The 15,091-nt window shown below is 39.6% G+C and overlaps 1 protein-coding gene across 3 annotated transcripts; it reads right to left on the minus strand.

The window, feature by feature from the left end:
• Positions 1–608: 608 nt before the first annotated feature.
• pcdh12 (protocadherin 12) lies at positions 609–14,665 on the minus strand. Of its 3 annotated transcripts, none has more exons than XM_037977537.1 (5): positions 11,494–14,665; positions 5,493–5,581; positions 4,466–4,614; positions 1,284–1,451; positions 609–1,103 (listed from the first exon to the last, which is right to left on the minus strand). In XM_037977537.1, the coding sequence occupies exons 1-5, from the start codon at positions 14,353–14,355 to the stop codon at positions 853–855; spliced, it is 3,519 nt and encodes a 1,172-aa protein (XP_037833465.1). In that variant the 5' UTR covers positions 14,356–14,665; the 3' UTR covers positions 609–852. The 3 variants fall into 3 exon arrangements, with proteins under 3 accessions (XP_037833465.1, XP_017294325.1, XP_037833466.1); XM_017438836.3 differs by having other exon boundaries at positions 5,493–5,584; XM_037977538.1 differs by having other exon boundaries at positions 892–1,103; positions 1,279–1,451; positions 5,493–5,584.
• Positions 14,666–15,091: the final 426 nt, after the last annotated feature.

The raw sequence follows: 15,091 nt of genomic DNA on the forward strand, positions 1-15,091 counted from the left end.
AATAGCAATGCAAGTGCTTCTATGATTATGTATTGGTACTTTAAATGAAAAAAAGATAAACTTTCTATATTTTACCTGACTACAATTTAAACAAGATTTGGATTTCAAAGCAAATTTACAAAAAGTATGTCAAAATCAAGAAAAACAATCATACTGCAAAAAGCTTTACAGTAAATGTACAAAGTGCTTGTTGTGGGGGAAAACTAAGCTGGGGAACTGTTAAGGCCTTTTTAAAGCAATGACTTAAAATTAACTGCAGCAGTTTTTTTTAATTTAAACGTTTAAAATCTACCTTCTTGCAGTTTTATTCCTTTTTTAATCAGCCTGCAGACATTTCAAATCATTTTTGCTCTATTCACCTTAAATAGAAGGTAAATCTGGACCTCAATGACCAATCAGGTTTTTCTAAGAGTACTTTTGCACCATTTTAACAACATCTGTCTTTTGAATGTTTTTTGATTACTGATGTTAATTCCTCAGTTTGGAATCGATCTTAGAAATCCAGTGACTAAGAAACAGTGACATGAGATAGTGTGAACTGCAAACTGCAGCTACTTGAATACATTGTACCTTATCATGTAGGTCAGGAAGAGCAGAGTGGTGTCCTGATCTTGTTTAAAGGGGGTACAGTCTAAATACAGTATATCTTAATTTTTTTTTTTTTTTTTGCAGAAAAAAATGCATATTTTCTGACTTAAAACAAATTATTTTGTTTACAGATCAAGATATTTAAATCACAACTTTATTACATACATAATACATACATAATTTCCCAAACATGGATGGATAAATGTTTTCCCAAACATTCATCCATCTGTCAGTCTTTCTCAGTGTTCTTTCAAGTAATGTCAGTTACTGATAAAACGGTGAAGATGCAGCTGGGTTTGGCCTCTTTTCTGCACAATTCTTTGGGATATTTCCTGCAGCCATTGTGGTGGTATCCAAGCCCACAGAGCGGTGGTACTCTGTTGACAGTCTGTACAGGATATTGGGCCGTGGGTCTAGATGTGTGTCAGCCTTCTGAGTCATTAGAATTTTGAACAGTGTGCTGACGTCAGACAACAAAGCTTCACCCAGTGGGCCAACCTTTTCTGGAGTTTTACCTGAGGAAAATTCAAATGTGAGGAGGCGTCACTGTACTGTTTGTCTGGAGTTTTAATGAAAATATATTTATTACCGTTTTCTTTTAGGCACAAACATACTCATTTTGTTTGTAAGTATTTTTCTGGAAAGTTTAAAAGGCAAACTCAAAGCATCAATGTGTTTTAGAATATTTACTTTACCAAAGGTAGAGAAGGAGGCGGATGAATTTAGGCCATCCTGCAGAGGCAGCTCACTTTCTGGGGATGGAGGCCCTTTGGGAACAAAAATGTTTTCATGGTAATCAATTGTAAGTGGCAGGGAGAGCCTGGCCATCCAGCCGTTGTTGCTGACCTCAGAGAAAACATCATCTGCAGACAAAAAGAACCACAAAAGTAATATGAAGTGCCAAACAGGATTTCCTACTGCAAATTCCACTTGCAAGTCAAGTCACATACACACAAATAAATAAATTTGACATGACTTGACTCATACATTGCTGCACAGATACATGTATTTAACACAGTGTTAGTACACCTAGTTGGACATTTAGGTATTATTCTCAGGCAAAAGCTAGAATAAGACCCTCGCATCTCACTGGAGATTAAGTTCTCAAGTTTGAACCAGACTGACTCACACCAAACCTCCAGTTGGGGCTCATAGTCAAACTTAATCCTGGAGGGAGGGAATGCAGTGGGATGGAGGCACAAGGGACCTTGCACTGTAGGATGGAGGCAGTCAGGATCACACATAGGTGTGTATGTTTGTTCAGTGGGTAGACAAGTACAGAAGACCAAATGGATGAAAACTTTTCCAACCCACCATATATAAGATTGCAACATTTCAAAGGACAATTTGAAGTTTCAGATGTAATTACTATTCCGCCTTCAATGGGGCACCTGTTAGACTTTAAATATGAACTGAAATCAATCTGAAAATATTGACATTTCATGAATGTTACGTAGTCAAATACTTCCACATTCAGAGATCCATTTCTCTGGCCTAAAATAACTTGTTTTCAGCATTTTAGTCAATAAATACCAAAGTGGGCTGATTTGGAGGAGTTGTTGTCCTAGGCTCAAGATGTACAGTGTGCCCTGGCCAGCCCCTAAAAGAGTACTGAACAACCAAGAAAGCCGCTACTGTCTGGTTGTTTACTAGTGGAAAAGGAAGAAGAAGCATTTTTTTGTGTATGAAGAAATGCTGGAAGTAATGGATATACAACCATACCAGTATGAACCTGAACTGACAGCTGGGTTAGATTTGGATTCTAATAATCACAAGGACCATCATGACACAATGTGCATAAAGACACTGACATTTGTTTAATCACACATGGATTGTTTATATTTTTTCACAAATATAATCACAAACTGATCTCAGGCTGTCGGCCTGTAAGCAGCTCATACCTTTTAATGACAGTGCATCCTCCTGCTTGAGCTTAAAAGCTCCTTGTTTTACCTCTTCTTTGTGGTAACATACTCCACTCCATTTGCCTTTCTTTTAAAGTTAAAAATAGTTGGCACTTCTCCTGGCAAAAGGTCCTGCTTTTTTGGCGTGAAGCCAGTCCACCACATTAACGAGGCCCGGAGCTTGCAGTACTCTTCTTTGAAGTGGTCCAAACCTGAGCTTTGATAAGATACTGAATAAAACCCTCAAGCTCCCAGGCATCTGGTAGAGGACCCGAGCTTGTAGATGAACCACCCATTTGGAACAAATAGGGCAAAATAAGAATTTACATACATGTGTGTGTATGAGTGTGTGTGTGTGTGTGCGTGTATTTTATATATATATAATAGTGGAAACAATAAATCCAAGGTTAATTAAAAAGCAAGTTTTTAAAATGTAGTAAACTTATGAGAGACATTTACAGTTTGTTTATTCATTAAACATTACAATCATTGTTTCTGAAAGAGATTTTTTTACCCAAGTACTGTATAGTGGATTGATGAAAACAACTAGAAAGCAACCTATGCATACATCCTCCAGATGAATATTGTGGACTAAAATGTTCCTTAGCTTCAACTGATCAGGAACTTTGGTTTCCTTCATTAAACCATGATCATTTGGGGGAATTAAGCACCATCAGGAAAATATAAAATACCTCAGAGATAACACTATTTTTATTCCGTCCACTTTGCTCTCTTTGTTTTGACATATTTTGCCCACATTCCTGTTTGAACTACAAAACATGTAATGTTTCAGGCAGTTTTTTCAAAGACAAAAGTTGTTTTTCTATTTATGCATTTAGCCTGTAAACTAAACCTCATTAACTTTCTTTGTCTGACTTTGAACAGCTTTTTTTAGCTAACCATCAGGAAGGACACATTTCCAATCTTCTGCTCTGAATGCACATAGCTTTGTCACATACAAAGAAATGAATGTATGAATCAGACGGGGAAAAAAGCAAGAAGAATGTGGTAGCGTGATGATGCCATCAAAACTTTAAGACTGTCAGGTGTGAGTTTTTCTGCTTTCACATCTTCCAGACTGGAAAGTGAGTCAGGCATCATCTACACAACAAAACAAACTCCCTCTTACTCTTTTGTTTCTCTCCTAACTGTCCAGTCATAAAGTTAAGCTCGGTCCTCCATCATTAGACCCCTCCACTTGCCTTGAGGCGGTGACTACAACAATACCACAATGCCAGGAAGAATATGTTTAACACACTTTTTCACACATTCAGATGCTGCACAAAGAAGCATTGGCCTTCATACCACTGAAGAATTCCTGCCAAACAAAAAGCCTTTAGTATATTTTGGGCTAAAATAGATTTGTTTATCTTTGGGGAAGACAGCTGTCACAGACCAGTCATGTATTTATTAAAACCTTTTGTCATGATTGTCTGTCTTGGTTCTTTGCTTTAGTTTTGCCATCTGACAGGTTAAAAAAAAACTCATTACAGGGTTAGGGTTAGGGTCATTGCAGCACAATTTGTACAAATAACATTTTTAACATTACCTGTCCTACAACGTTGCATTAAAACTCAGTTTATTAATTGATTTAAAAAAATGTTCTCTGATGTTTTCTGTTTTGGACTGAATCAAATTGCATACAGCATCCTGATTTCTGTTGTGAAGTGGCCTTCTGTAAAAAGAAACAGGTTAAGACAGGTTCTTTTAACATTTCCACTGTTACACACACAAAATGTACTAATTTGGATACTGGTTGTTGATATCATTTTTTTTTTGGTATCAATCATTTGGTAATTTATATTTATCACAGGATAAATGTTTCAGTGTGCCAGATATTTCTGCTGATATTTGTTTCTGAAGTCGTGGTAACAGCATATAAAAAACCTCGGCAGATTGTGAATTAGTCCTTATTCTTTTAGCAAGTAAAATTTATGATTTTCTATCTGACCAGTTTATTAAAATGTTTTTACCAGAATTACTGAGCAGGCTGAGCCCTTCCTCCAGCTGTGAATCTATGGGTGATTCTCGTCCTGGTTCCCAGTCCACATCTCCAGGTTCACTCTCACCGTGTCCACTGTCTTTCGTGCTCTGCCAATCTGAGCAATCCTGACCTCCATATCTGCACACAAATATAGACAAAAAATATCCATACAGTTCAATTTTTGTGAGTGAGAGCAGGAATAGTTGTTTGTCTCATTTGTATCTCTGTGGCCCTGTGATAGACTCGTGACCATCAAGGGTTTACTCCACCTCTTGCAGTGAGGCAGAGTACAAAGTCACTGCTGGAGATAGGAACCAGCTTCCTTGCAACTCAGAAAGGAAAAGTAGGTAAAGAAAATGGATGTATGGATGTTTGATTTTCCACTATGCTCTGATTTAGTACTTCACACAGTGTGATTAGAAAAAAGAGATAACATTGAACAAGAAGAGAAACTTTAAAAAATAAAACTCTCCCAGCCAATGAACTGTATTTTGAGTAATGGTTTTTAGGAAACATGGTTAAAAACAAAATCAGACAGCTGTTTCTTTCAGAAATTCTCTGATGATTCAGTGATCAGTGGCTGTATGGAAGGAGAATGTGAAACAGAGTACAGGAACCACATCAGAGACATTGTGAACTGATGCCACCACAACAATCTGCAGCTTAACATCACCAAGACTAAGGAGATGGTTGTGCATTTTAGTAGCAAGTCCAAACCAAACTCAGTGATGATTCAGGAAGATGATGTGAGGACAGTCTCCAGCCACAGGTACCTGGGAATAGAGCTGGACTAAATTGCTCATATGGAGGTGCTTTACTAGAGGGGTCAAAGCCATCTATACTTCTTATCTCTTAACTCTTTCTCAACTGTGCTCCTACCAGTCACAGCAGGAAAAAATGTCTCATTTTCAAGTAGCTTTACTTGTACTTTGAATTTTATAGAACAGCATTTCCTTTTAAAGTGTCATGTTACAAACAAGTTTCTGCTGACACAATCGAAGATCATTCAGACATACCTGCCATTTCGATTTGAGTATTTGTTTCCACGGAAGTTTGTCCTTGGCTGTAGCTGACCCTGTCGGAGGAGGGAGAGGAGCTGGGAGATCTGCTGTAGGGGAGAAGAGGCAGGGGAGGAGGGATGAACAGGAGATTAACTTAATAAATAAGAGTTTAATTTAAAAGCATTTTTAAGGTTTTACCCGACAGCACACTAATCCTATTTATGTTAAGTGTTTGTGTTTAAAGTCAGGGCGGCTCAACAGAACAGTGGTTAGAGCTGTCACCTCACAGCAAGAATGTTTCAGGATTGCCTCCCAGCTAGAGGTCTTTCTGTATGGAGTTTGCATGTTCTCCCTGTGCACACATGGGTTTTCTCCAGGTACTCATCTTTACTCCGTCAGACCAAACCATGCCTGTTAAGTTCAGTTGTAACTCTAAATTGTCCCTAGGTGTGAGACTGGAATGGTTATTTGTGTCAGTGGTCCTGTGATGGACTTGCAACCTATCCAGAGTGTACTCCTCTTTTCACACAGTGATGGCTGGAGATAGGTACCAGTTGCCTGCGACCCAACATAAGGCATAGGAAACATGAATAGACTGCCTCGAGTCTCTCGTAGGCAACTGGTAGCTCCACATGAAAGGCCTAGACCACAGGTGTCAAACTCCATTCCTCGGGGGCCGCTCTCCTGCATGTTTTAGATGTGTTCTTGCTTTAAAACACCTGGTTTAAATGGATGTGTTGTTGCCATGCTCCTGGAGAACTTGATGATTTGGTGAGGAGGTAATTAAATCATTTAAATCAGGTGTGTTGGAGCAGAAAAACCTAAAACTCCCAGGACAGCGGCCCTCGAGGCCTGGAGTTTGACACCCCTGGCCTAGACAATTGAGAGGTGCTAAGTTCAAGTGCTTACCACCGAGAAAAGTTAGACCTGAAAAACTGGAGGGCTAGTAGCCCAACCATACATATAGCTAAGCAGCGGCAGAGATCTGAAAGGCTGGCCCGGGACTCTGGAGGCTTGGAACAGAATAAAATGGCCCAGGCTCAGGAATAGAAACAGAAGGCAGCCCAGGAACAAGATCAGAAGGTGGCTCTGAAGACACTGGAGAACCTACAGACGGTGCTGAAGACCTCTCGACTGACTCAAGAGGGACCGAGCATCTGAATCAAGTGCACCCTCAGCTGGCTAACCCCGAACAACAGTTCCCAGAACTCTGGAAGAGGAGCATTGCCCATTGGGATCACAGGATGTCCTCCACTATGGAACTACAAATCTCCACCTGACATCTGAGGTCTGGGGTAATGGACACAGCAGCCAACAGCAACCAACAGGCCCTGGACCTGTGTGCTTAGTGCCAACGTGTCCACAGAAGACAACACTTCTGCCATCAAGAGGTCCTGGAGTGAAGAGTCTGCAGGGTCCTTAACTTTTGGTTCAAGCATTCTGTCACGATAAGTGGTGGAGTGAGGAAAACAGACCCAGGATGCAGACTGAACTCTGTACTCAGGAGTCAATGAAAATGTCTACTTATTTTTGAACACAGGAATCCAGCGGCTGGAACAATGCAACGGTGAGCACAAGGAACAACAGAAGAACTCGCTGTGGGAAAAAAAACTCTTAAATCTAACACACCAGTGACAGTTCAGCAAAGTAATTCTATGGTTAAGCTACTGGTTAACTAATGATTGCACACCCTGAAGAACACAGAGGCAGAATATGAAGGCACTGAAGTGATTACAAACACCCAAGCAGAGTAGAAAACTGAAGAAGCAAAACTGACTGAGGAATAAAGTAACTAAACAAGCACTTAAATACAAGGATTACCTGAAATAATACATAAAATGTAAAAAAGGGTCCACATCCCGACATCAGTATAATGATCAGTTATTAAATCATTAAATAAGATACTATGTTCAATAATCCACATTTAATAGTTTTATTCTTCTGTTCTCATAAATTAACTGTTTATGTCTATAAGATTTTAATGACTTATGAAAAATAAGTATTGTTTGTTTATTTTGGGCCATTGGTGAGATGACATTCTTTCAATGCAGGTTTGGGTGGGTAACAGAGGAGAAACAGCAGAGAGGGGTGTAGGACTACAATTCTGTTTCCTGGACTGGACCCTGGGTTGTCAGTAATTTAGATGACTAATAAAATCGGCCAAATTCCTAAAAAGAGGAGCAACTCCATCCAAAGTGGGATGGATGCCATCTCTTTACATCAGACCAGGTTTCCCCCAAAGTGGACTCCAATTATCTACGTAGCCCATGTTGATATCAGGACACCACTTGGACAGCCAGTGGTTGATGATGACATTCAGCTAAACATGTCATTGCTGGTCAGATTGGGAGGGAAAAATATGAAGTTCTACATTAAACCATGTAACCTTGAACTGTCAGACTGCACTATTTGTCCTGCACACAAACAATTATACAATTTTGAATACTGTAAATAATTTATACCATTTGTTGTATTTGTATTTTATCTGTACCAGTGTGATTTTAATTTGTTGATTTAAACAATGAGTGAGGCACGTTTCTGTGTGTGTGTGGTGTTTTGGTTTAGTGTTACAGTTTGAGAGCCAGCTGAATGTGTCTGACTCGCTGCTTACAATTTTCTGCTGTCAGTTCTGTTATACAATGGATACACACCAGGGAGCAAATACACACACACACAAGTGAAGGTGAATGTGTGTGGATACTAATTTATGACTATTGTAGCCTTGACTCTTGTGTGTTTGTGCATGTGCATGCTGATGCAGTGACAGGAAATGGCGTCTATGTAAAAGCTTATTCTTCTTTGCACCACTTCCTTCCAGGATGGATGGAAACGTCTAGATGTGTGAGTGTGTTGAGGGGGAGGTAAACAGTAAGCCTCCCAGACGTACAGCAGGCCTCTTCCTCTCCATTCTCAAGAAAGGAGAAAAGCATCTGAGGCTCCATGGGTGCCAATTGGGTCAAATGGGAGGGTTGAGGAGAGGTTTGAATTGGGTACAAACCAACAAAACCTCTTTTTGCCTGTGATGGGATTCATGTAAGAAATTTTTGTTGTAGTCTTTGTTCTTTGTCTGATGGGTGTTTGCAATGACCTTCACTCTCAATTAAGCAGATTTGTCATTTAATAGCACTATGTTTCTTTATCTCAAACTTAAACTCATCATACCTCTTGAACTGCAGAGCATTTCTGGTGGTACTTTGACCATCCATTGTTGGTTGAATTTCTAAAAGCTCATTGTACATTTAAAACCAAAAGAAACCATATTAGTTTCCCAAAAAGCTCAATATGTAAGAACAAAAGTAATTCACATTTTGTCAAAAATTTAGCTTGACACTTTTTGTCTTCCCTTGAAAACCAGATTACCTAACAAACTCCAACACTGCATGAAAAATTGAACAAAAGCATAAAAAGAAATTGAAAAAAACCTCTGAAAATGTTGAAGTATGCAGAGTGAAAGTACTCAAAGTTCAAAGAAAAGATGTTAAAAATCTTCAGAAAATCTGAAGAAATTTTAGGGACATTTAAAAGATTACAAGAAAGTTTGACTGCTTGGAAAGAAAGGATTAAAGAAAGCAATGATTCAAGAGCTTTACATTTTATATTCTCTAATTTTAAAGTAAGGGTGTCTAATATCTTTAAAACAGGGGAAATTTTTTTTTAAACTAATATATTTTTTTAAATTGTTTATTTTTTGCCAGTGTTGGTAATGACAAGTTTTATAAAGACTGATTTTAAAAGTGATTAATTTAACTTTTACCTTCCTGTATACAAAAAAGTATATGTTATATTTATTTTGTTACTTTAAATCCACACTGAATTTATTTCTGGTTCATTATCCTGCTTGGAGCTCAGAACTGCTGTTTTTATCATGTAGTTTCTTTTTTTCTTTCCTCCTGCTGCAGCTTAGCTCAGAAAAGGTGATGCTGTAGCCATTTATCAGTGAGAGTCACTTTTTGAATACATTCCAAATACATGATGCCTTTGACATCTCTTCAGTTTCATTATGATTTTGACATGCCATATTCAGTAAAAAATAATTCTCAGGGGGGGATTTCTTTTCTCAGTGATACAGGGACACTTCAATACTCTTACTGCTTTAGGCCTCCTGATTCACCAGCTTGTCATACCCCAAACCCACCCAGTTCCATGGATTCAGGTTGTCTGAATAACTGATCATACAGGAGTTAAAGTGTATAGAAGCTGCAGTAAGAGAAACTGCTCTTACATTTATTGTAAGCACATGGTGACATAGATATGATCACATTTTAAATGTGAGTAAATGGCATTGAGATGAGAGCCAGTGTGTTAAACTTGTTTAAGCTGTGGGGGAGAATGTAAATATGTATTTTACCCCCACATTTAAAATGTTACTAGAACCACTTCCCTTCACCTACGTAATATGTAGGTGGAAGAAAGATGTTTCTAAAATTAATAACATCTTGTCTCAAAATGATGCAGAAACACTAGTCCATGCATTTATCATGTCTAGGCTGCACTATTGTAATTGTTTATTATCTGGTTGTCCAAATAAACTCTTTAAAAAAAATTCTGTTGATCCAAACTACTGCTGCCAGACGTCTGATAAGAGTTAGAAGCAGAGATCAGATTTCTCCAGTTTTAGCTTTTTTCCATTGGCTCCCTGTTAAATTCAGAATAGAATTTAAAATCTTACTTTTGACATACAAAACAGCCAAGCTCCATTGTATATAAAAGATGGTATTGTTCCATATTTTCCTAACAGAGCACTTTGCTCTCAGAGTGCAGGTTTACTTGTGGTTCCTAGAGTTTCTTAAAGTAGCTTGGGAGGCAGAGCTTTAAGTTATCAGGCTTCTCTCTTGTGGAACCAACTTCAAATTTTTGTCTGTGAGGCTGACGTCCTGTCTACTTTTAAGACTAGGCTTAAGACTTTCCTTTTTGATAAATCCTATAGTTAGGGTTGGCTTGGGTTTCTTAAGCTATCCCTTAGTTCCGCTGCTATAAGCTTAGTGTGAGGATTTGGATTTTTATGTTTTTGGGTTTGTTGTCTTTGTTGTTTTTGTTGTGGTTAGTGTTTCAGTTTGTTTTTTTCCTGTTTGTGTTCTGTATTTCACTCCTCCTCTGTCACTCTTTTACCCTCCTTGCCACGCCTATCTCCACCTGTCGTTCATTATCCCCACTCACCTGTTTCCACTTACGTCGTCACCCTCAGTATTCAAAAACCCGGTCACTTCTCTCACAATCCGCCGGTTCATTGTTCGTTGTTTGTTGCTGCTCACTGTGCTTTGTTTTCTTGAGGCCTTGCCTTGCCACGTTCTTGGATTTTTTGTTATGTTTGAGTTGCTTCCACGTCAGCTTTTGTTTTGCTTTATTTTCTTTATTTAATTAATTAGTTTTTGTTTTGAGAAATGAGTCTGCACTCTGGGTTTGTCTCCGTCTCCATCGAGCTTAACACTTAGACTAGTGCTGGAGAACAAATTGACCACGATTCCTCAATCTGCTGCTTACTTTAATTGCTCTGCCATACTTATATCATTAACATATGTTTTTCTTTATCTTTTTTCCCAAAGAAACTACACCTGGACCAGTCATTCAATGTTTGTCTGTTTCTCTTTCCTGTCCTCTCAAACCCCAGTCAGTCGAAGCAGATGGCCACTCATTCTGAGCCTGCTTCTGCTGAAGGTTTCTTCCTGTTAAAAGGGAGTTTTTCCTTTCCATTGTTGCCAGTGTGCTGCTCAGGATGGGAGACTGTGACAAAGTGAAGATTTAACGCAATCTGCTTGCTTGCTTAGATAGATGCATTTTACTAATTGGGCTTTTATAATGTATGTGAAGGTTTTTGTACAGTGCCTGGAGGTGATTTTTGTTGTGTCTTGACACTATATAAATAAACTGAATTGAATTGTATTATCTTGTATTTTGCATGTTTAATATTAAAAGGTAACATTGGTTGTTTGTAACTACTATGATTAAAAGAAAGGGTTTGTTTTTGAGTCAATGTTAAATATCATAAATGTTGGGACAATTGAACAACATAACTCACCTGCACCTCTGGAGAAGCAGAGGACAGCTTGATGGAATCTCCAAATGCAGCCATAGAGAGATGAACCAAGTTGTGAAGCATTTGCCGGTGTTCTTCATCATGTGGTCCTTGACCTTCTGATATCTTAGGCCTCCCTAAATTGTCTTGAGATGTCAAACATGTACTTTTTTCTTCTCCTTCAGAGTGCAGCTTATTCTTCAAGGTGCCAAAATTTGAGGCTGAAGATGAGGCTGATGAAGGGTTTCTAGTTTTGTTTAGAGTTGAATATGATGTGGATTGTATCAAAGTAAAAGTGCCATCGAGTTCAATGTTTGCAGGTTTCCTGAGTGTTTTGCAGTGATGGGTGATGTGCTGAGGAGCCTTCTCTTTTGGGAAGCCTTTGGAATGGAAGCTTGGCAGTATGAAGTTGTACTCCCTCTCAGTTTGTTGATCTACTGACAGTGAAGGTGGAGTCCGTGAATGGACCTCATTGTCATCCACAGGTAACTCCTCTTTTCGCCCTCGAACAATTGGAATTAGCTGGATGTCTGATTTCTTAATGTTCTTCTGTGGCCGACAAGGATGGCCGGTGTAGCTGGATTCAGCCTGTCTGCAGTTGTAAGCCCGGTTACCCCTTTTTTTAGGTCGGCAAAACGTCACCAAAGTGATGGTCAGCAAAAGGAGCAAAGATGCAACACCCAGGCAAATTGCAATCATAATGTTGAAGCTGAAATGCCCTTGATTTCCCAGTGATGAGTTCTTCAGGTGGTCTTTGAGGTTGATAAAAGTCACTTCCAGAGTTGCTTTAGTGTCCAAACTGGGAGTGCCCATATCAGATACAGTAAGGCCCATCTTAAAAGTTCTCCCAATGAGCTCAGTGGCATTACTGGTGTTGACAAAAAGCCGGCCTGTAGCTTGGTCCATCCAGAAAAGACCATTTGGGTTTCCATCACTGATCAGGTACTTGAGTTGTCCATTGAGTCCTGAGTCTAGATCTTCTCCTTTTATTGTGGATGCAAGATATCCAGGGAGTTCTTCCTTGACTAAAAGGTTAACTTGCAAAGTGATGGGCTTTTCTTCTGTGTTGTTTTCAAGCTCAGATACAATCTCTCCTTTGCATGCATTGACTAGTATGCTTACAGAAACCACACCTTCTCTTGGTTGTGGCTCTTTGATGACTGGGACATTGTCATTTACATCCTCAAGGTCAATGTACACAGTGGCTGTTCCTGTCAGTGGTGGATGTCCGTAGTCCACAGCCTCAACAATGAAAGAGTAGCTGTTCGATGTCTCAAAGTCTAAAGAATGACGAACACTTATGATTCCAGTTGTTGCGTGAATGCTGAAAGATTTTGTTTTAGTTTTCAAATCAGCAGAGTCCCTGATGTAGTAGGACACTTTTCCATTAAGTGCCAGATCAACATCATGGGCTTCAACCTGAAGAAATTCTTCATCTGCTATATTATTCTCCTTTAAATAAGTCCTATAAGCAAAATTAGAAAACACAGGGTTGTTGTCGTTTTCATCCAGAACAGAAACAGGCAGATATTCAACCGAAAACAAAGGTGGGGTTCCATGATCCTGAGCAAGAAGTGTGATGTTATAGTTCATAACCTTCTCTCGATCCAGGATTCCACTAGTAACAATTTTGAAATTGTGACTGTCAATATGTTTAATTTGAAAAGGACCAGATCCTTCCTTAATGACTGCACTCACTTCTCCATTTTTTCCTGAATCTGCATCATAAAGTGTCACCAGAGTGAGGAAAGTGTCTATTGCTGCTCCTTCCAACACAGTGGCTACATCTGAGGCAGGTGAAGTCCAGGTTGTGCGAATCCTTGGTGCATTATCGTTTACATCAATGAGCTTGACATGCAGCATACAGTGAGCAGGAATCCCGTTGGGACCACGATCAGTAGCCTGTATAATCAGCTCATGTGATGACTGGACCTCATAATCCAAAGGTGCCTTTATGATCACATCTCCGGTTTGTGAGTCCACATGAAAGAGTTTTTGAACCTCAGGATGAGTGAGCTTACTGAATGAGTACTCCACTTCCCCGTTGGCACCTTGGTCTGGGTCAGTGGCTGTAAGCTTGATGATGGTTGTCCCAAGGGCTGTATCTTCAGTTAGTGTCACAGTGGGACTGATGTCTTCGAAGGCTGGACTGTTATCATTTGTGTCTTGAATCCTAACATGGACTAAGGTGCTCCCGGACTTTGGTGGGTTGCCTTTATCATATGCTACCAGGGTAAGGTCAAAGGCGTCTTGAGTCTCCCTGTCCAGTTGTTTAATGACCACCAGCTCTGCCTGTTTTGTCCCACCTGGCCCAGTCGTTACATCCAGAGCAAAGTGTGGGTTGACAGACAAGGAGTAGGTCTGCAGGCTGTTGAGCCCTGCATCAGGATCAAGTGCTCGTTCTAAAGGGATTCGCTTTTGAAGACTGGCAGTTTCTGATATTTCCAATTTCTGCAGAGCACTGGGGAAGCTGGGACTGTGGTCGTTCAGGTCCATCACCTCTACACAAACCTTTAGGCAGTTTATAGTTCCACTTTTTCTGTACAGGACGCTGAAGACTACCTTGCACAGGTCAGACCCCCGACACAGCTCCTCTCTGTCCAGCCTGCCCTGGGTGGTTATAATTCCTTCCCGAGTAGTGACAGAGAAAGGAATAGCTTTTCCCTGCTTTACCACCTGGAAATCTTCCAGAGGACCCACTTTATCCCTCTGCCGGAGGTCATCCACCAGACGGCCGACCTGGGTTCCTGCAGACTGCTCCTCCCAAACATGGTACTGGATACTTATCAAAAATGACTCAGATGAGATCAGAAGACTCAGAAAGAGAGCCACCAGCATAATGATGTAGAGAAACAATGATCTCATGTCTGCTGGCTAACCGGCCTTTTTTTCTTTTTTTAGATTTACAACAAATTGACCCTTTTTTTATCTCTAACCCTTAGAAAAAGCTATAAACTTTTCTATTTTGAAACAAGTAAAAAAAAGTCTCCCAGATAAAATGGCTTCTTAAAATTATAGATAACTACAGAAAACTGATGGTTGTGTTAAAAAAAAACTTAAAAATAAAAACAGAAAAATTTCAACTGACTCAGGAAACAAACCTAAAAATATAAAATAAAATAAAAAATCACAATTTTTTTTCTCCATAAATTTTCAGCCTCTGTCTGCCAGCTGATGTTACTCACTCAAACAGCTGCTGGTGTCCAGCCTCTCAGTTCATTCTCAACTCAGGGAAGTGTTCCTCCAAATGAGAAAGTTTAGAAATGTGTTTCCCCATGCCAACAAAGCTCCAGCCAATCCAGAATGAAGAGGAGGGTCACATGCAAATGAATCCTCCTGCCCAGAGGACATTTGGCACAAGAGTGCTTTCACAGAAACATGACATTACCTCTTTGTTACATAAATCCCAACCTCTGCAGTGAAGGTTAAATCACCCTGAAAAATTCTGAGGGCTGAAGCAGTTGGACATTTATCTTAGTCGCAATGATGTATGGTCTGCCCTTTAACAGCAAAAACAAATGCAGATGGAACGATAAACCAATATGATAACAGACAGACTTTCTGCTCCAAAAAAGAATATTGTATTAAACACAGTTTTAGC

Source organism: Kryptolebias marmoratus, linkage group LG9, assembly GCF_001649575.2.
Source record: "Kryptolebias marmoratus isolate JLee-2015 linkage group LG9, ASM164957v2, whole genome shotgun sequence".
Lineage (NCBI taxonomy): Eukaryota > Metazoa > Chordata > Actinopteri > Cyprinodontiformes > Rivulidae > Kryptolebias > Kryptolebias marmoratus.